The 20,769-nt window shown below is 36.2% G+C and overlaps 1 protein-coding gene across 1 annotated transcript; it reads left to right on the top strand.

The window, feature by feature from the left end:
- The first annotated feature begins 16,257 nt into the window (after positions 1-16,257).
- LOC145054184 (protein SRG1-like) lies at positions 16,258-20,523 on the top strand. Its single transcript, XM_079002360.1, has 4 exons — positions 16,258-16,563; positions 16,643-16,890; positions 19,674-19,998; positions 20,174-20,523. The coding sequence occupies exons 1-4, from the start codon at positions 16,258-16,260 to the stop codon at positions 20,414-20,416; spliced, it is 1,122 nt and encodes a 373-aa protein (XP_078858486.1). The 3' UTR covers positions 20,417-20,523.
- The last annotated feature ends 246 nt before the right edge of the window (positions 20,524-20,769 follow it).

The following is a 20,769-nucleotide window of genomic DNA, read 5'->3' as shown; positions in this document are numbered from 1 at the left end:
TTATGTCGTTGTTACCAGCCAATAGCATGGTGCAATTAATCACATGATGCCTTAATATAAATCCGATTTAAGGTAGTTAGTACAGCAATAGTTCTTACAGCACTACACTACAGTACTACATAAATTTTCCCTTTACATATATTTAGTGATCTTTTCACTTAAGCATTAAATGTAAAAACTATATTTTGTTAATGATAGTTACACTTGGAAAATTACACACTTTTACAAGAAACGTACATTCAGAGCAGTTAGGTCTTGGTAGAAGACACCTTCATATGATAGTAGGAATCATAGGATTTCTAGGGTTTTTCAAACGTTTACAGTTGTTTTACAAATATTTTACATTTACAGTTCATATACATTTTCAATACTTACAATTCATATACATTTTCCATACTTACCGTTCATAAACTTACAAATTCTTACATACAAATTAAGACACTAAAATACTTATGATCTCACCAGCTTCAAAGCTGATACTCGCTTTCAAAATTACTTGTATCCTCAGGTCATCATAGACAGGTACCGATGCAAGGATTAGGGAAGATGGAGCTCGTTGAAGACTCATCTTTCATTTCGATTTATGCTTTAGTGTTTATCAAAATTTGACAGAACACACTTGTATAATAATTCTATTATTAATGCAATGGATGATGTTGTTGTTTGTTTACTACTTTACATTGTTGTGATACTGTACATAACGTCCTCCGCCCCAGAACGTTTCCGCCGTTCTTGGTTTTGGGGTGTGACAGATTGGTATCAGAGCATTGTTTATAGTGAATTAAGTATATCAACCCATAAAAGATATACTAACTATAAATACATAAGGGATTAAAAATACTCTGACCAAGAGTTTATACTTTAAATAATAAAATATTTAATAAAGTATATGTGCCTGCATTCATACTAAAATCAGTGTCACTAGGACAGTACAAAAGAAATATGATTGTTGGGAAACACAAGTGGGCTTCGAGACATATGGTCAAAACTGGGAAGATATATCATGATCACCTATATTATCCGAGGGTTGACTAGCATGTGCCTAAGTTTAATTGTGTGGTTGCAACAATGCTAAAATCTTACCAACCCTACCACAATGAGAACAATAGAACATAACATTAAAATTAAAATACTATTGGAGTATTTGGTGTTACTATAAGTACTTTATACTTGAGAACTAAAACGGGATCTTCATTACTAAGTTGATAGTTGCTAAGTGGATACACTAAGGCTATATGTAATTAGGATGTTATAGACTTAGAATCTGTGAAGATTTTACTTCACCCCTATTCTGTGTGAATACGGAGTTAAGGTCACTTATTCGAAGGTCTATCCTGTTTAGATTACACATAGCTGGTATGCACTTCACAAATAGCGATGTAACTAATGAAGGTTTTCTAAATAATTATCTAGATAATTCGTCTAATAATTATTCTGTTACCCTAAATTCTCGCGTAGAAAACATAGCTGGACTCCATCCCCACGGCAACCAGTATCTTCCGAATGAAGTCATAGATGGTTGGTTTGGAGAAGAACCAGATAATGATCATCCTATCCCTTTGAATGATCACCATGATTAAGACCTTTCGGACGATGCTAACTCCGAATCAGAGGTTGAGAACCTACCCCAAGCAGCTTCCTTTCCAATTCCTAACCCTCGTCCGGCTTTTCATGGCCCGACCCTGAGTGAGTGGAATGCTTGGAAACATGGAGCCAAGGACAAGATCAGCCTATGCCATTTAATGGCGACTGAAGCTTTTACGACTTGACCAATGAGGGCTCAGTAGATAGAGTCTTGCCAATTTTGGTCCGCAGAGTGGCTCGAAATGAGATTCAAGGCAGGACAGCCCTACATCAGATTACCGAAGTTGTCGCTGATGCGAGAATGCATACCATCCACACCATTCGTCTAGAAGATACTCGCGAGAGATCAGAGAGAAACCATGAAACCCTGCTGCAAGCACTGAATGAACTGAGAGTTCACCTGGGGGATGACTGTCGTCAGTAGTAGATTCTTTACTTTATTTTCCTTATTAAAAGGAAATCGTTTTCTGTCTATGCCCGATGTGGCATTTTCTATGAAATTATCTTGTACTATAAGTACTTTTGGTTAAGTCTTTACGCTGTCAAGAACTATCTTCTCTGGATATGATGTAAGACCTTTACAAGGTCATTTTCCCGAATCTTTACGTCGTGAATATCAAATATATTGACAGTCGGCTAACTTTTGTGTCATTCTTTATTCAAGTACTCTTATCATACTCTCATTGGAGTCTATCTGAAACCTGCTTTAGTCAAGTCATTGGACTATAGCAAGTTAGATCCGGAGACATTTCCAAGTCTCTTTCAGTGGTTGGATCTTGTTATTCACCAACCCACGATACCTCGGCTTGAACGACAAACGTCTTGAGACCATTCTACGAATTTACTTCCATTCCATTACTAGGATTGCATCATAGGGATGTAGGTCAACCTTTCGAGAACATACTCTTACTCCTTACTTGAACAATCTAAGTACATCTAGGTTCAACCATGCTCGCTCACAAATTCATTTTCTTTCCATGAAACAGAATCATGTCGCCCAAGAAAAATGATCAACCCCTCAACCAAACACCAACTCTTCAGATTGATGCAACTACCTTTCAAGCTGCAGTCTCAGCTACCGTGTCAGCTATTCTGACCCACTTTAACGCTAACAACGTTAATGTTAGCAGGATTGTTAACAACAATTCCAATCCGAGTAACAATCAAACACCGCAACGACTAGCAAACTACCACGACACCCCGAGTTCCGAGACGAAGAGTAACAAATGGAAGTTTTGGGCTAGAAAGAAGGACAAATCGCTTAGAGGGACGAACAAGAAACAACCACCGGTAACGACCTTCACAACTACGACATCTATACCTCCTACTACCATCCCTTCGGATATACCAGTTGTCCCTAAACCAGCCCGACAATATGCTGGAAATCTCCCAAATTGCATCAAATGTAATTATCACCACCATGGACCTTGTCAGGAGATGCAGTGCTCAAACTGCAACAAAAAGGGGCACACCAAACGTTACTGCAAGAGCCTAACAAGACCGATCAACAAATCGCCCAACGCCGATGGGAATCAGACTTGCTATAGTTGTGGCAAGGTAGGGAACTACAAAAGGAACTGCCCGGAGGCAGCAAAGGCTGGTACAAACGGAATTATACTACCGACCACCGCCGCTAGAGCCAGCCAGGGTTGCTATCATTGTGGTGAGTTTGGGCACTATAAAAGAGATTGCCCGAAAAAGGAAAGAACCCGCGTCCCCATAACTCCTACTAAACACTTCACTTCCACCACCAATGTGGGTGCTGTCCATATATGTCACCAATGCGGTGAAATTGGACACCTCAAGAAGGATTGCCCGATAACGCAGAACTCTGGCGCAGACGGGAAAATTCTCAGGATCACAGCTGCAGGAGAGCCTACTCCGAAACCATCATTAATGTAACTTAGGCGTGTTGTGGTAACAGACTTATAAACTATCCAGAACTAGTGCAACTAGAGTCTTACCTTTTGCGAGATCCTGTCTGTATAGGGATGCTCGTGCTGCGTATACTTGTCTTTTGTAGTATACCTTATTCGCAGCAACGGTCTTGTCGTAAGTCTAAAGTACTGTAACTCTGTTCATGGTTGCACAGTTATGTTTTTTCTGTAAACGTCTTATGTTCAAATCTAATGTCTTTAAGTTTCAGTATGATTCCGACATTATCATACGACTCGATTCAATTTGATCCTCACGAAAACAGCTTCATGCGTACGTCTCTTTATCAGTAAACGTCTTTTTAGTGAAACCGTCATTTCAGAACACCGAAGTACTCATGCCAGGAGTACCTCTTAGTTCTTTTCTTTTCCAAAGAAACCCCCAAAGTACCACTCGTGCAGTACGTCAAGTTCAATCCAAGGATTCATACGATTGATCTATCACTGAGGAATGTATACATAAGAGTGGTATATAATAAAGGTTCTACAGGTTTAGAATTGATGATTCCACTTTAACTTCTTTTTCCCCGATGGGATGTGAGCTTAAAGAAGAATCAGTTATTCGACTACCTTTTCAATCTTAATTATATATGACTCGTATACACGAAATTGTGATTGTGAACCATGTATGAATTCTAATATGAACTTCAGGACGGAGAACTGCTCAAGACTACGAGTAATCACATCGTCATGTGAACAAACTTAGAACCCAGTACGACTCCCGTAAACGGATCTCCCATTTGCTTAAACACCTACGGAGACACAAGAACAGCCCAGACAACTTAGCGAACTACATAGAAATAGAATTAGAAGACTAGGTTTCTCACCCTAGAGAACCCCGGTCATATTCTTCCAGAGATCGACGGATCGCATCGTATGTACCTCGGCTATCAAGTACTTCGTCAAGATTTTTCATTAGAAATCGTTATCTCTGCCTCGCATAGATGAAATGGTTGAGCAAGCGCAAGGAAAGAATTACTTCCAGGAATGGATCTGAGATCCGAATATCACCAGTTCGAGTGTGAGGGAAGGATGTCCGGAAGACTATCTTCCGAATTTGATGCGGACACTTCGAGTCCGTAGTGATACCCTTCGGATATGATCAATAAGCCCATAGATTTCATGAGCTAAATGAGTAGGGTACGTCTTTCTTACTTGGATCAGTTCATCATTTCTCCATGTAATGACTTACTTATCTACCCTCGTAGTAAGAAGAAAACCCATGGAAACATTTCCTACAGAGGAACTTTTAGCAAAGTTCTCTAGGTACGAGTTTTGAAATTGAAGAGTCGAATTTCTATGACACACTGTTAGTAATGTGGGAAGTTTTGAGTACTTTTTCAATTTGTCAAAATGGTTGAGCATTTGTCGACACCGGAGATGCCGACAGTCATTAGCCAAATTCTAGGTCTTACCGACCTACTGACATAGTTCATTCAGAACTCCTCGCAAATTACAGAAACCTGTACGACTATGACCCAGCAAGGGGTGGCCTTTGACTGGGAAGTTAAGCAAGAAAAGGAACCTTTGGAATTCCAAGTGAGTGACCAAGTTCTTTAGGAGAACTCACTCTGGGAATGGCTTAATACGCTTCGTATCGCGTGGAAGCTAAATCCAATATAGTTACGACCCCCTAGATTCTTATCAGAATCAGGTCTGTGCCTCGCACAAACTAGACCTGCTCCGCGAACTCAGTAACGTACATTATACACTTAGCGTCTCGATCGTGAAACCATACCTTTCCGTTAGGACTCTTGTAAGTCCACTCGTCGAGATCCTCGTCTTCGTATTAGAACCGTAGTGACCCTCGACCGAGAGGTCAAGCGGACGAAGCAGCGCCATCGCTCGATAGTGAAGGTTCGTTGGGATTCCAACCGAGAACCTAATTTCACTTAAGTGCGCTAGAACCAATCGATTAGGAAGTTTCCTCCTCACGACTCGATCATTCGTACATACTTCCTTGCCTAAATTCTAATTTCGGGACGAAATTCCCTTCAACAGGGGGATGATGTGACAACCCGAAATTTCCATTCTGAGCAAACCATTTGAAGCCAATAGAAGTAGAACAGTTACAGTGAAAACTTAGATTTCGAGTATAAGTTTGGCAGTTTTCAGGATTTTACACTTAAGGAGATATTAGGAGAGTGGATGCACTAGGGTTTTGTGCAACACTGTTATTCCAATACTCTAGGATATTAGAGTTCATTTCGGGAATAAAAATATTTTCTGCCAAAAATATCTCAGGACTATAAATAGAATTCTGAACCAAATTGGTTCATTAGTTGAATTCCATTTAGGGAAAAGTCAAAATTCTCTCTCACGGATCTTCGGGTTTTTATCCCAAATTGTGAGTAACTCTTTCTAGTAGTGTTAGAAAGCTTTAAATGTGTTCATAACATAGATTACATAGCTAAATCATTCGATTTAGGAGTTTACTCCCCAAGGTGTTCTTGGGCGGTAAACTCCCGAAACCAAGCCTAGATTGTCCCCGGTGATATACTACTGCCTTGGACTTGTATAGGAGTGTATTAGGGACATGAAATCAAGCAAGAATCACCCAAGTTTGGGAGTTCACGGCCAAAGAGTATCTTAGGTCGTAAACTCCAAAAAGCATGCTCAAAATGGTGCTTTTAAGGCACCTAAGGCTTAGACTTGATTTTAGACATGTACCCTAAAGTTTTTAAAGCCTAGAAAACATAAGGAATCACAAGTATTAAGGAGTTTACGGCCAAGACAAGTTCTTGGGCCGTAAACCCCTATAAAAGGGTCAAATGACACCCTAACTCCTTCCTTATGCCTAGAACCCAACATAGATCTTAACCTTGAAATGTTAGAGACTTGAAAACACCATAAACACCCTCCCAAGGGAGTTTACGGCGGTAAACTCCAAGGGAATATGGTACCAGGGCCGTAAACTCCTTAAAGGAGTTAATAGGAAGCCCAAACACTTGATTTAGCCTTGAAACAATTCACCACTAGAGTTGTATTAATTCTAAGCTTCATTTAGAGACCTTATTGAGAGTTTACGGCCAGGAGTTTACTCCCCTGGGCCGTAAACTCCAAAACATATGGTCATTAGACCTTAAACTCCCATTAGTGGCCTTGCACTCCTTTGTTGCAACCCATTAGCCTCCTAGCACTTGACCAAAAGTGTTTTCCTCACGTTAAAATGTTTATACTTGTATAATTAGTGTTTTAATCACTAATTATTTATATACATATGTCTTCATATGTAATTAGTATCATTGTGTGTGTCTAAAGTCTTCACTTGACACCAAGCACTTGTCCGATCCTTCCTTACGATAACAGTCCGTTCAATTCCAGTCACTTACTGCAGGTGGGTTCATACCCCTTAATCAATATTTTAAACTGTTTTTAAATGTTTTATGGGGGGGGATACAAGTAGAATTATGCTAATTATTATATCAATCACATGTGATTAATAAGCAGCATTCAAATGATTGGCTACTCATTAGCTGTTTTACCAAACAGTTTCCTTCAAATGTTTTTCATAAACATTTTATATGTTTTTAAAACTCCTTATTACACTGTACATTTTACTCTGTATATTACATTTCAAACTTATTTACAATTGTGTTTTCAAACAAATGTTCTTTATACTAAACTGCTTTATCAAACCCATGCCTTCAAAACCATTTTATAGATCGACATCAAGTCGATCTTTTCTTAGAAAATATTTATGTTCAAAGGTTTTACAAATCTTATTTTATGCTTTTAGATTATAAATTTCATGCCTCTATATGTATATTTATATAAGAAATGTTTAAAAGACTTAGGAAGGCTATCCACCCTATTTCCTTTTCGCGCTTGAGATGTGGTCTGGTGGGATATCGGGTACTCGTCCGAAGGTCGTTTAAATATTAGTTATATAACATATGTACATATATAGTCATAAAGGCCCTTCCAGTTCATCCTATGCCCTTGGGTAGCAAGGGTATACATCCATGTTCATACGTACCAGTTAAATTACTAGTAAACTACCATATGGGTAGTTTAGGAAGATACTAGAACGCAATATCATACTATGAGTCAGTTCATTCACGAGTCAATACTTACTACTAAGAGAACATATACAACTATACTAGAGAAGAGCATATACAACTATATTAGAGAAGAACATATACAACGATACTAGAACGAGTACATTACTATACTTGCTAGATAGAGAAAGAACACACATTACAGCTAGCACACGTAGAACTTTTCTGTACATTACACTTACATTAATACGTTAATAAAATTGTGATCCACTGTATCGGAGCATGCCTTAAATGTCATGGCCCGATTTGTAGCCAGAATTCTCTTGGAGGGAGAGCGTGAGTTTGCTTATAGATCTATATTGGATTGACTATCCTACACCTTGCTGCTAGCTACAGCCGGACCTGCAGGTCTGCGGGTGCCAAATATCATTCCTTTTTTTTTCGACCATACTTATGTCGTTGTTACCAGCCAATAGCATGGTGCAATTAATCACATGATGCCTTAATATAAATCCGATTTAAGGTAGTTAGTACAACAGTAGTTCTTACAGCACTACACTACAGTACTACATAAATTTTCCCTTTACATATATTTAGTGATCTTTTCACTTAAGCATTAAATGTAAAAACTATATTTTGTTAATGATAGTTACACTTGGAAAATTACACACTTTTACAAGAAACGTACATTTAGAGCAGTTAGGTCTTGGTAGAAGACACCTTCATATGATAGTAGGAATCATAGGGATTTCTAGGGTTTTTCAAACGTTTACAGTTGTTTTACAAATATTTTACATTTACAGTTCATATACATTTTCAATACTTACAATTCATATACATTTTCCATACTTACCGTTCATAAACTTACAAATTCTTACATACAAATTAAGACACTAAAATACTTATGATCTCACCAGCTTCAAAGCTGATACTCGCTTTCAAAATTACTTGTATCCTCAGGTCATCATAGACAGGTACCGATGCAAGGATTAGGGAAGATGGAGCTCGTTGAAGACTCATCTTTCATTTTGATTTATGCTTTAGTGCTTATCAAAATTTAACAGAACACACTTGTATAATAATTCTATTATTAATGCAATGGATGATGTTGTTGCTTGTTTACTACTTTACATTGTTGTGATACTGTACATGACGTCCTCCGCCCCAGAACGTTTCTGCCGTTCTTGGTTTTGGGGTGTGACAAAGATACTCTCCTCCACGATCGGATCGCAACATCTTTATCTTCCTGCCCAATTGATTCTCCACTTCTTGCTTAAACTCTTTGAACTTTTCAAAAGTTTTTGACTTATGCTTGATTAAGTAGATATAGACATATCTATTGTAATCATCAGTAAAAGTCACATAGAAGCGGTTAGCATCCCTTGTGGCGGTTTTGAATGGTCCACACACATTAGTGTGTATGAGATCCAACATACCTTCACCCCTCTCACAAGTACCGGTGAAGGGTGACTTGGTCATCTTTCCAAGTAAACAAGATTCGCAAGTGTCATCCGACTTCAAGTCGAATGACTCCAAAACTCCATCCTTTTGGATTTGGGCTATGCGCTTCTTGTTGACATGTCCAAGACGACAATGCCACAAACATGCCTTATCCAAATCATTGGAAGAATCAATGTGTAACACATTATTTCCTAGGTTATCTACAACATTCACAGTTTTCATATACACCATTGCAAGGTAACGCTTCAAAATAAAATACACCATTATAATAAGCATTAATAGTACCAATTTCATTAATGAAAGAAAATGTAAATCCTTGTTTGTACAAACTATGAAAGGAAATAATATTTCTCGCCATACCGACCGAGTAACAACAATTATTCAAATCTAAATTTAAACCATTACTAAGCAATAAAGAATAAACTCCAATCCCGGTCACATGATACATTTTCCTATTTCCCATGATTAAGTTTATCTTCCTGTGTTTCACATCCCTACTTCTTTTTAGTCTCTGCAAATCAAAAAAAATGTGAAATCCACAACATGTATCAAGCACCCAAAAATTAGCATGTGATGAGTTATTAGATTGAATAGTGTAAATACCTGCAAAGGAGGGTTTGATCTTCCCATCCTTTATGTCCTGCAAGTACTTGGGGCAACTTCGTTTCCAGTGTCCTTTTTCATGACAATAGAAGCAGTCAACATCTTTCGGATTGGAAGAGGGATTAGCAAAACCAGCTTTGGTCTCACTAGAAGAGGATCAATCAAGATACTTTCCCTTGCGTCTCTTGGAGGGATCCTTCCTCTTCTTCCCCTTCCCGTGTCCGATTGCCAGAACAGGGGCAGAAGAAGTAGTAGTAGGAGTAGACACAACCGACTTGCCTTTCAGGTTGCTTTTTGCAGTCCTTAGAAGGCCTTGAAGCTTGCTAAGAGTGAACTCCTCCTTGTTAATATGATAGGTCATACAAAACTGATTATAACAAGAAGGTAAAGAGTGTAGAATAATATCTATGGCCAACTCTTTATCAAAATTGACATTCAATTTAAGCAAGCGGTCCACGAATCTCTGTATCTTCTGCAAGTGGGCCATGATGGGTTCCTCATCCTTCATTTTGGTTGTGATCATGGAGGCAATGATCTCATACTTCACATGCCGAGCACTTTGATGATATCTTTCCATCAAATCATGATACATTTTATAAGGATAGTAGTCCTCATAGGACTTCTGCAGCTCAGTAGTTATGGTAGCGATCATAAGACATGACACCTTTGTCGCATCCCTCTCATGAGTAGTGTGTTCAACGATTTGTTCAGGAGTGGTAGTCGTTACATCAATCTCCTTAAGCTCTTTATTTAGGACATATTCTTTGTCCTCATAGCCAATAGCCATTATGATGTTATGAATCCAGTCATTGAAGTTCGATCCATCGAAAATGACCCTCCCACATAGGTTCATGAGGGAGAAAGAGCCTGAAGGAATTGGTGTTGAAGCATTGTTTGGGGTAGACATCTGAAAAAGAAGAAGAACAAAGTTTAGGTTAGATAATTATCCTTAATATTACACCCAATATGAAATATTAAGGCTAGGACCCAACACAATATTCTACAATTACGAAGAGGGATTCCGTAATGCAATTGTAAAATATTTGAAGGTAGGTAAATAACGATTTACCAATTTTCACCATGAAAAACGAAATAGATTATTAAGTTTTAATTCGATTTGAAATTCCTAGATCCTTGAGATTCATTGAACTTTTCAATGGCATGTTTAAATCTCGATTGTGCCCTTTCAAGTTTGTGATTGGGATGTCGAGGATCACAAACAAGGTGTGAATAACCATGTAAATTAATTTGGCACACCCAACGTTACAAATCACCTAATCAATGTGCCGGTTAACCACACACGCTCCATTGATCTATGATTAACACCAAACTACCCTTTGCCACACATTGTTAGTCCCAGATTAGTTTGTCGGTTAACCACACGCGCTCCACTAACGACTTAACAAGGTGCAAAGTGTAATTTCATGGATTAGCACCATATTCACTTTTTTCCTAAAGTAACTAAGATTGGGAATTTAATAAAAGTTTAGTTACTTTATATTTATCATTATACTTTTAGTGTTGGAGAATTAATGTCCTATCCTACCCGTTCGGCTAACGACCCTCCACCAGTCAAGAAAGCGGTGGATGAGAGTGGACACCCATTAAACCACCATTTTATAGGTGGTAACATTTGATACCACTGTTGGGTTTTGAGCACTATAACACTCCTATGATGCACATGCAACCCTAAATGCTTTGGATCTATGTTTTCTCTAATTATACATGCATTTTGTTTTTCCAAAGCATTCACCCTTGCTAGCATACAATTGAAGCTATATAATAAAAACTTAGTTTGGATGCTTACCTCTTGAGTAAGGTAGATTTCTTGACCTTTGAAAGCTTGAGCACCTCAAGTGTGATGCCTCTAATGGTTCACAAACACCAATATGCAAAAGGAGGCTTAAGAGAATAATTTACTTATCTCAAAGAGATATGGCAATCGATTTTGGTCCATGGGGGGTTCTATTTATAGTGTTACACATGACTTTTCACATTCTTATGCTCCATGGGTTTAACCTCCATGGATTATCCATGGATTAACTTATTGGTTTAGCCCATATAAATAATCATAGATCATTAGCCACACTAAGAGAATCATTGATTTACATAATCAATCACCATATATTTAATTAGTCTCTTTTGACCATAAAATTAATTCTTGACCAATACTAATTAAATAAATTTATATTAATATATTATACTTGTAATATATTAATAAACCATAAATAAACTTATTCTCAACAATCCATTCTATCAAATTGCATTAGTAAAGGCAACCCAAAAGGACCATGCTACTATCGGGTCAAGTACATCCCAATTGTTGTTATGAGCTTAGACACCAAATCCAACAAGAGTGGCATATTATGTATGTTCATGATATGGCATGATTGATGCTTAATTCAATTGGTTAGGTGATTACTCAAAAAATTATACAATGAATAAAGTCTTAATTAATACGGTGATTAAATAATAAGAGTTTTATTTATATTCAATAGTTTTGAGACCATAGTTAATTAGGTTATTATTGTGTTTCACTTTGCATGTTTAATTCCTGAATAATTTGATTATTCGAAATTTCACAATCGATCATATTTTTGGAAGTAAATAGCAAATTAAGATTGTCATGAATTGAATTGTAGATTGTATATGGAGATTAGACATAGCAATAGTTTTGCTACAATGTTCATAAGTACATAGTAATGGGGATTTTAAGTAACGGATAAACCCATGCTCAAAGAATTACTTCATGGATTTTATCACGAGTAATTTTGAGATGATAATATCTTATATTCTTAAACAGGGATATATGAGTTGTTGTTTACAAGTTAGTTGTGCGTTGATAATACGTAAACGCATCAGTAACTTGATGTTATAAAACATATTGTTGTACACATTTTGATGAGTAAATAGTGCAAGCATATAAGCCAAATTTTATTCATTCCTTTTGCCCTAAAAGGAAAAGCGATGTCTTTGGGCCCCTCAATGATTTAATGTCGACATTTGAAGTGTTTAGCCGAGCCCAGACTAATTTATGTGTTCAATTAGAAGTCTGAATTTAATCATCATAAATCGGGAAATCGGGAAATAGAATTTTGGAAAATGAGATTGTAACGCCGCGATTCCCAGGTATTGATTTCCTATGAATATAAGAACTTTTAATTCAAGGTCTACTCGACGAGTTGGTTGCCCGACTCGTTGAGTAGCAGCAGGTTGGTCCACGTATTTAAGTGACCTACTCGCCGAGTCCAAGAAGGGACTCGACGAGTAGGAGCTGGAAGGTGAAACCCTAATTTTCAGGGTTTTACACCTTATTTAAGGATCACTTGTTCCCCTTAGTCTCTCTTACAGCCACCCTTGAGTTCAGAAACCCTAATTTGTGTTTTCTCTCTATATTTGTGTGCTTCTTAGCTTGGAAGAGGGGTTTTTGGAGTAAAAAGCTTGGAGTTCAAGAAGTTGGAGCAAGGGGATGTTGTAGATTCAAATTCTTCTTTGTCTTGGCATCATTTTGGAGGTAAAAAGCTGTTACCTTGGCTATCTTTTAGTTAGATCTCTTCATTTATGGGTTTGGGTTTTTTTAGGGTTTTGTATGGTGGTTCTCCGTTTTAGGTCAAGATCTGAGGATGCAACCTTAGATCTGGACTCCTTTAGCCCCTCCTTATCATAAAGTTTCAGTCCTTGTCAAGCTATGACCATCATCTTACCTTAAGCCTATCCTTTAGCTTGTTTTGGGGCATTATCATCTTGCATTCACGTAAAGTTTGCAACTTTATGTGATAAACATGCCCTAGGAGCTTAGATCTACAATATGGAGCCTTTGCATGGCTTATAGAGCACCTATATGGATGAAGGATTGAATGGATTCGGTGAGTCGCATGGTCAAACTTGACGAGTCATATGAAGATGTTCATGAACTCAATGAGTTGGATGAACAACTCGGCGAGTCCGGTGAAGATTGTCGTAGACTCGTGGAGTCAGTAGAGTGACTCGGTGAGAGGGTTAGTTATGCAAGGAACTCGGTGAGTGTCTAGTTGCACTCGACGAGTTCAAGTCAACATGGACAGTTGACCTTGACTTTGACCATGGGTTGACTTTTGGACTTTTGGAGGCATTTTGGGAACTTATGAGCATGGTTGTATGGTGATTATAAGTGGTGGAGTTTTCGACAGAGATTCGAGAATGTGAGCTTATCTTTCGAGCCGACATTTGCGAGGTGAGTTATTCTCACTATACTCAAGGGTCTAAGGCACCAAATCCGGCCTCTTTGGATTTTTATTTGGTTATGTTATGCTAGTATGATGTGTTAGATCGGTATCCTAGAGGGTAGGATAATATTATATGATATGTGGTATGAGCTGTTAGATTGGTATCCTGGTAGATAGGATGGTATTGTGCTATGTGGTATGATCTGTTAGATCAGTGTTATCTATAGACTGTTATGTAATTATCTGTTATATGTGCGCATGTTTGTTTGGTGGTTAAGGTTTATCTGTTTCGTGCGAAGGCCAATAGACCGGGGCATTCCAACCTGTTGGTTGAGGGCCTGGGGGTATTCCATCCCGATAATGATTGGACCCATAGTATGTTGGCATTTCAACCTGTTGGTTGAGGGTCTGGGGTATTCCAACCCGATGGTTGACTGGACCCATAGTATGTCGTGTTCATGATTATATGTGTATTATTTTAGGTATGGGTATTTTGGGTGAAACTCACTAAGCTTTCGGACTTACAATTTCAGTTTATTGTTTCAAGTATATCAGGGGATCGCGGCAGGGCAGAGGCGTGATCGTACAGCTCCTCATATTTTGTTATGTATTTTTGGGAAAACTCTGATATAAACTATTTTGGAAACAAATTTGTAATAACTATTGGTTATAAAAGTTCTTGAAAAGTTTAAATTTGACTTGAATTTTATGGGTGTTACAAGTTGGTATCAGAGCCTTGGTTTGAGTGAACTGGAGGAACATTCGTGTGAATCCAATCTCAAATCAAGGAAAGATTTTCAAAATGATTTCAAAATGGTTTTTCTCATAATAAGTAAAAGAGGATACAGGGTGTACGATCAGCCGGAGCCAGTAAGTCGACCCCAAAATACCATACAGTTATTTGATTATGTGATATGTTAGAGCAACATGCTAGTGCTAGGCTAGGGATCTTCAAGGATTGCATGATAAAATTTCCTGATTACATGATGACTACTAGCCTAGGGTTTTCCTTATATGAGATTGACATCATTACTGTAGTTACTTGTGTATGCATCACAACTGTATATAATTAACATCTTATAGCCTGAGAATGTTTGATTTGGCCTTATGTTATGTTCTTAGTGATTAGGGCTTATGGTAGGAATGGATATTCGAAAGTCTATAGGGTCCATCGTTATGTATGGTTAGCACACATTAGTGCTACATGGTTGGTGGAAATTTCATGGTTGGGTGGTTGTGTGAGGCCGATAGGTCAGTTGCGAGGCAGTTAGCCTTCCTCTAGGGGTGAGGTTGAGCGACCACCATGTGTATGTATAGTGTTAGGGGGTTGTGATGATACTTGGTACAAATATGGGTAGATGTGGAAGGTAGTATGGGCCCGTACTACTGAAAGCACATGACCCATACGCATAGCAAGGAAGTCACAACCCCTAGGATTTAGTAGGGAGTTGGTTCCCGGTTGTTTTGCGGACTGTCTGATATTTTCCTGGTGAATTTTCAGTATGTATTAATTACATCTTCAGCATTTAATATGTATTAATTACTTTCTTAAAATAACTAAAATGATTGGTCCAGAATCAATCATACATGCACACAATAGATAGTGAAAACATTTGAACCTAACTCTCTCTCTCTCTCTCTCTCTCTCTCTCTCTCTATATATATATATATATATATATATATATATATATATATATATATATATATATATATATATATATATATATATATATATATATATATATATGCTCGTTTAGGCTCGCGCGTCTAATCAAGCTTAATGACATAGGCTCAAGTTCAAGCTCGTTTAATAAACCAGCTTAATATTAAGCTCGAGCTCGGCTCAAGTTCGTTTAAAATTGGATTCAAGTTGAGATTTCAACGAGACGATCTCGAATAGCTCATGAGTAGCTTGACTCGTTTACACCCTTACTTACCATTAATCATCACTATATTTGTTTAAACTTTCAAAACAATTATTTATGTTCATTGACATGATAAGTAGAAAAGTAAAATCATCTTCTTGTTTGTTCTACCAATTAGTATCAACAGTGATTTAGATTATACTAAATTAAGCTATACATGAGGAGATAACTAAATGTGTTTATTCCGTGAAGAGTTATAAAAAAAAAAAAGAACTTTATATTCTGGATTTCTGGCTACTAGGATCATTTGCATAAATTAGCAAGTAAAAAATTCAAATGTTTGTTATAAACAAATCATTCCGTGACAATTTAAGGTATCTAGCCGAATTTGCCTAGCAATTTTAATATAAAAAATTCAAATGTTTGTTATAAACAAATCATTTGTGTGCCATATGTCGACTTCAACCAAATATTAAATATACCATATCACCTACTACTACTAGTGGGTAACTTGGTAGTATTAACAATTTAATAAAAATTCTTAAGCAACTATTGATCAACATAAAAGATTGTTATAGTCTTATAGCATAAGAAATTATGTAAAATGAATGAACATGAGAAAGAGGATCGGAGGGATATGAATATGATGGAGCAAAAGGAAACAGATTTTGGGGGTTCTATTCTAGTTCCTAGTGTACAAGAACTCGTTAAGGAACAACTGACGAAGGTTCCACCTCGATATATTCGCCATGATCAAGACCCTCCAATTACATCACCATTATCATCTTCTTCACCTCAAGTACCCAGCATTGATATGGAGCACCTACTTTCTGTTTCTGATCATAACTCAAATACTGATTCTGAACTGGAAAAACTACACCTTGCTTGTAGAGACTGGGGGTTCTTTCAGGTAATTGTAATATTGTTACTATTACACTAACTTGAACTACATAAGGATATTTATTTACTATATAAGTGATTTTTTACAGTTGATAAATCATAAGGTGAGTTGTTCATTAATAGAGAAAGTAAAGAAAGAAACACAAGAATTCTTCGAGTTACCATTGGAGGAGAAAAAGAAGTATTGGCAGAAGAGTGGAGATCTTGAAGGATTTGGACAAGCATTTGTTGTTTCAGACGAACAAAAGCTTGATTGGGGTGACATGTTTTACATGGTTACACTCCCTTCCCATCTCAGAAAACCGCACTTGTTTCCTAATCTACCTCTTCCATTCAGGTCATTTTCTTCCTTCCCTTGGTCATCTCCTGATTGTACATTTATCAAAGTATATGATTGATACGTATAACTATTTTTAATTGGTTGAATATCTTATCTTAATTATATATATATATATATATATATATATATATATATATATATATATATATATATATATATATATATATATAGTAGTGTGATGTCATTTGTATTGTGTTAAAATGTTCAGTCATTAATCTTATACATATATAATTTCTCAGTAATAATAACGTGAAGGAATTTGTAAATCATAACCAGCAAATTCAGTTTATTAAACATTTAAACAACAATTTAATTTAGATGGATTGTACTTGTTCTCATTCCATCATATTTATCAAAAGTCATACACATAATGATTCTAAACAACAAAACAAATGCCACCCACTTGTCTTCATTTTCATTTAATATGAGTTGTAGTTTGGTTGATTAGTTTGTAATGTTATAATATGCATCAGTTGCTTTAACGTGTACCTTGTTTGATACATAAGTCAATTGATTAGATTATGCAATTTATATATATTGGTAAATTATACAGAAAATTATTACGGGTTTATGTTTTAAGTTACGTATTTTTAAAATCAACATATAAATTATTAATTAATTAATTAATTAATTAATAAAAGAGTGTGTCATTAATATAATAGATATAGTTATCAAACAAGACTTTGTTTTAGATAAGGATATTACAAAATATCGATCTAAGACAACCAAATAACCAATGACCTAGTGGTAAAGAATGACTCTTCATATAAAAGATTAGACAAAATTGCAAGAATGGTCCTTATGGTATGTTCAAAATTGCTACTTTGGGCCAGACAAGTTTGGACTAGCATCAATAGTCCATAAGTTTTCATTTTGCTGCAGTTTTGGTCCAAAACAGTTTAAAAAATCTAAAAATGACGGATTTGCCCTTTTCCATTTGTTTTTTGCATTTCTTTTGGTTATTTAATTATTTTTTAACTGAAAAAATAAAAATAAATAAATAAAATAAAATCTCTCTCTCTCTCTCTGTCTGTCTGTCTCTCTCTCTCTCTCTCTCTCTCTCTCTCTCTCTCTCTCTCTTTTTTCTTGCTTACCACAAGCCAAATCAACACAAACATCTATCCATTTTTCAACAGATTCTACACAAACACACATAGATTAAAACACACACAAAGATTTAACACACACAGATAAAACACACAGATTTAACACTTACACATATTTACACCCACAAATCAAAACCCAAAATCGATTCAAAGATCTGAAGTGGAATGTCATCTAACTTGTCGGATCTGAAATGGTGGTGTATGTCGATTGTGGTGCCACAAACCACAAAAGTCGTTGCCGGTTGGTGGTGCCGAAGGAGAGAGATACACTTCGTCTCCGACCTGTGGGAGAGAAACCACAAACCTGAACCTAGTGTCATCGTCGGAGTATGAGTGAAACGAAGAGACACAGACGAAAAACGGAAAACAAACCTATGAGAGGGAGAGACACACGAAAAACGACGCTAGGGTTTGCTATGACAGACGACGGCGTTAGGGTTTGCTATAACATCCAGATCTGACGACTGAGAAGAGGTGTTTTTGGCGAAGAAGAAGAGGATGGCAGAAAAACCCTAACTAGTCGTCGGATCTGAGGGATACGAGACTCGTCGGAGAAGGAATCATATGAAGATGGTGAAGGAGATGAAGTCGTTTCAGACGAAGACGTTTATGACTCGAGTTTACAGATGAAGTCGATAACCTTAGCGGTGGTGATGTTGTTTATATTCGCCGGAAATGCGAAGATTTTCAAAGGATTTTCCGGTGGTGGTGGTGGTGTTTATATTCGCCGGAAAAACGAGGGTGTTCATATACGACACACACACACACACACAGAGATAAATATTTCTTTTATTTATTTTTATTTTTTAGTTAGAAAATAATTAAATAACAAAAAGAAAAGCAAAAAACAAATGGAAAAGGGCAAATCTGTCATTTTTAGATTTTTTAAACTGTTTTGGACTAAAACCGCAGCAAAATGAAAACTTTCGGACTATTGATGCTAGTCCAAACCTGTTTGGCCCAAAGTAGCAATTTTGGACATATTACAGGGACCATTCTTGCAATTTTGTCAAAAGATTATGGGTTAGTAGGTTAGTTAGTTTGTCCATTTCAAAAAAAAAAAAAAAAAAAAAAAAAAAAAAAAAAAAAAAAAAAAACCAATCTAAGACATTTAATAATAATAACAACTTTTTGAACTAGAATGCAACTTATGAAAATCATGCACCTAGAATACTAATTCAACAATATAACCAAAGACGATTCTAGTAATCATTCAAAACACTATCATGATCGAATAAAAAGGATCACATCACTTGTACATATATATTTAGAATAAAATTCAATTTTTCTGTATTGTCATTTAAAACAACGAAGATAATAAATGAAACAATTTAATTTCAAATATTTATGGCATATAATATTTGTTAAAAGAAAAGTAGTTGTTTATCTTAGAATAGCTAAAAATGTTTATTTATAAAATAATATTCTATGGTTGTTTTTATTAATACAACAAAGTAGTTCTTAATATCACAAAACTTTACATCATTTTTTTTTTGTTTTTTATTAACTCAAAAATAGCATATATATATATATATATATATATATATATATATATATATATATATATATATATATATATATATATATATATATATATATATATATATATATATATATATATATATATAAGAGACGATTCATATTAATGCTTATGATGTTATTATATATAAACAGAGATACCCTAGAAGAGTATTCAGAACAAATTAAAATTGTGGCCTTAGAAATCTTGGTGTTTATTGCAAAAGCTTTGAACGTTAAGGAAGAGGAGATGAAAGTATTGTTCGCCCATGGAATACAAATGATGAGAATGAACTGCTATCCACCATGTCCAGAACCCGAACAAGTCATTGGTCTTACCCCTCACTCAGATGCTGCTGGGATCACCTTCCTCCTCCAACTCAATCAAGTAGAAGGTCTCCAAATAAAAAATAATGGCCTTTGGATCCCCGTTCAACCACTTTGCGATGCTTTCATTGTTAATATTGGAGATATCTTGGAGGTCAGATTTTCCTTTTAATCATCATTTTTATGTAACATTTGCATTTTTGCCACAACAAACAAAATGATTTGTTTGCTTGAGTTGAAAATAATTATGATGAGTCCATATGTAGTAAAGAATGGATAATTAAAGAAAAATGGTATAGATAATAACATATTCTACATTGGCTTTTCAGATTATAACAAATGGAACTTATAAAAGCATCGAGCATAGAGTAGTTGTGAACTCCCAGAAAGAGAGACTATCCATCGCCACATTTCTAAGCCCAAACTTGGATGGGGATGTAGGTCCTGCAAGAAGCATCATCAGCTCTGAGACACCACCACGATTTAAGAGGATAACCGTTGTTGATTACATCAAGAACGTGTTTTCGAGGGAACTTAAAGGGAAAACAAATGTTGAGCAATACTATATATGATTGATGTTTACATGTCTATAATTTTTCTAATTATATCGTGTACCTTATTTTACTATATTAAAGATAAATCATGCTAAACTATACCCGACTATTTTTCTTTAAAATAATATGTATTTGCATTCTAAAACTGGGTTGTATTTATAAATATTTGAAGGTCGACCTGGACGACCGCCTAGGGCCCAAAGTTACGAGTGGCCCCAATTTTTAGCAAATCTTAGGGAGAATTATAAAATGTAGGCTGTACTCCGAAGTGGCAAAAGGGAAGATGAACATGTTATCGACGTTCAACGAGTAAAATCAAAAAACGAATATCTTTAAATTCACTGAGGCAAACTAGAAAAAGTATATATTCG

Source organism: Lactuca serriola, chromosome 1 (genome assembly GCF_051521515.1).
Source record: "Lactuca serriola cultivar US96UC23 chromosome 1, Lser_US96UC23_V15, whole genome shotgun sequence".
Lineage (NCBI taxonomy): Eukaryota > Viridiplantae > Streptophyta > Magnoliopsida > Asterales > Asteraceae > Lactuca > Lactuca serriola.
The sequence above is the reverse complement of the archived record's forward strand: the minus strand, read 5'-3'. Positions and strand labels throughout refer to the sequence as shown.

Coding starts and splice junctions, on each gene's coding strand:
- LOC145054184 (XM_079002360.1), top strand. CDS start 16,258: ATGAATGAACATGAGAAAGAGGATCGGAGGGATATGAATATGATGGAG. Junction 16,564..16,642: donor GAGACTGGGGGTTCTTTCAG/GTAATTGTAATA, acceptor GATTTTTTACAG/TTGATAAATCATAAGGTGAG. Junction 19,999..20,173: donor ATATTGGAGATATCTTGGAG/GTCAGATTTTCC, acceptor TTGGCTTTTCAG/ATTATAACAAATGGAACTTA.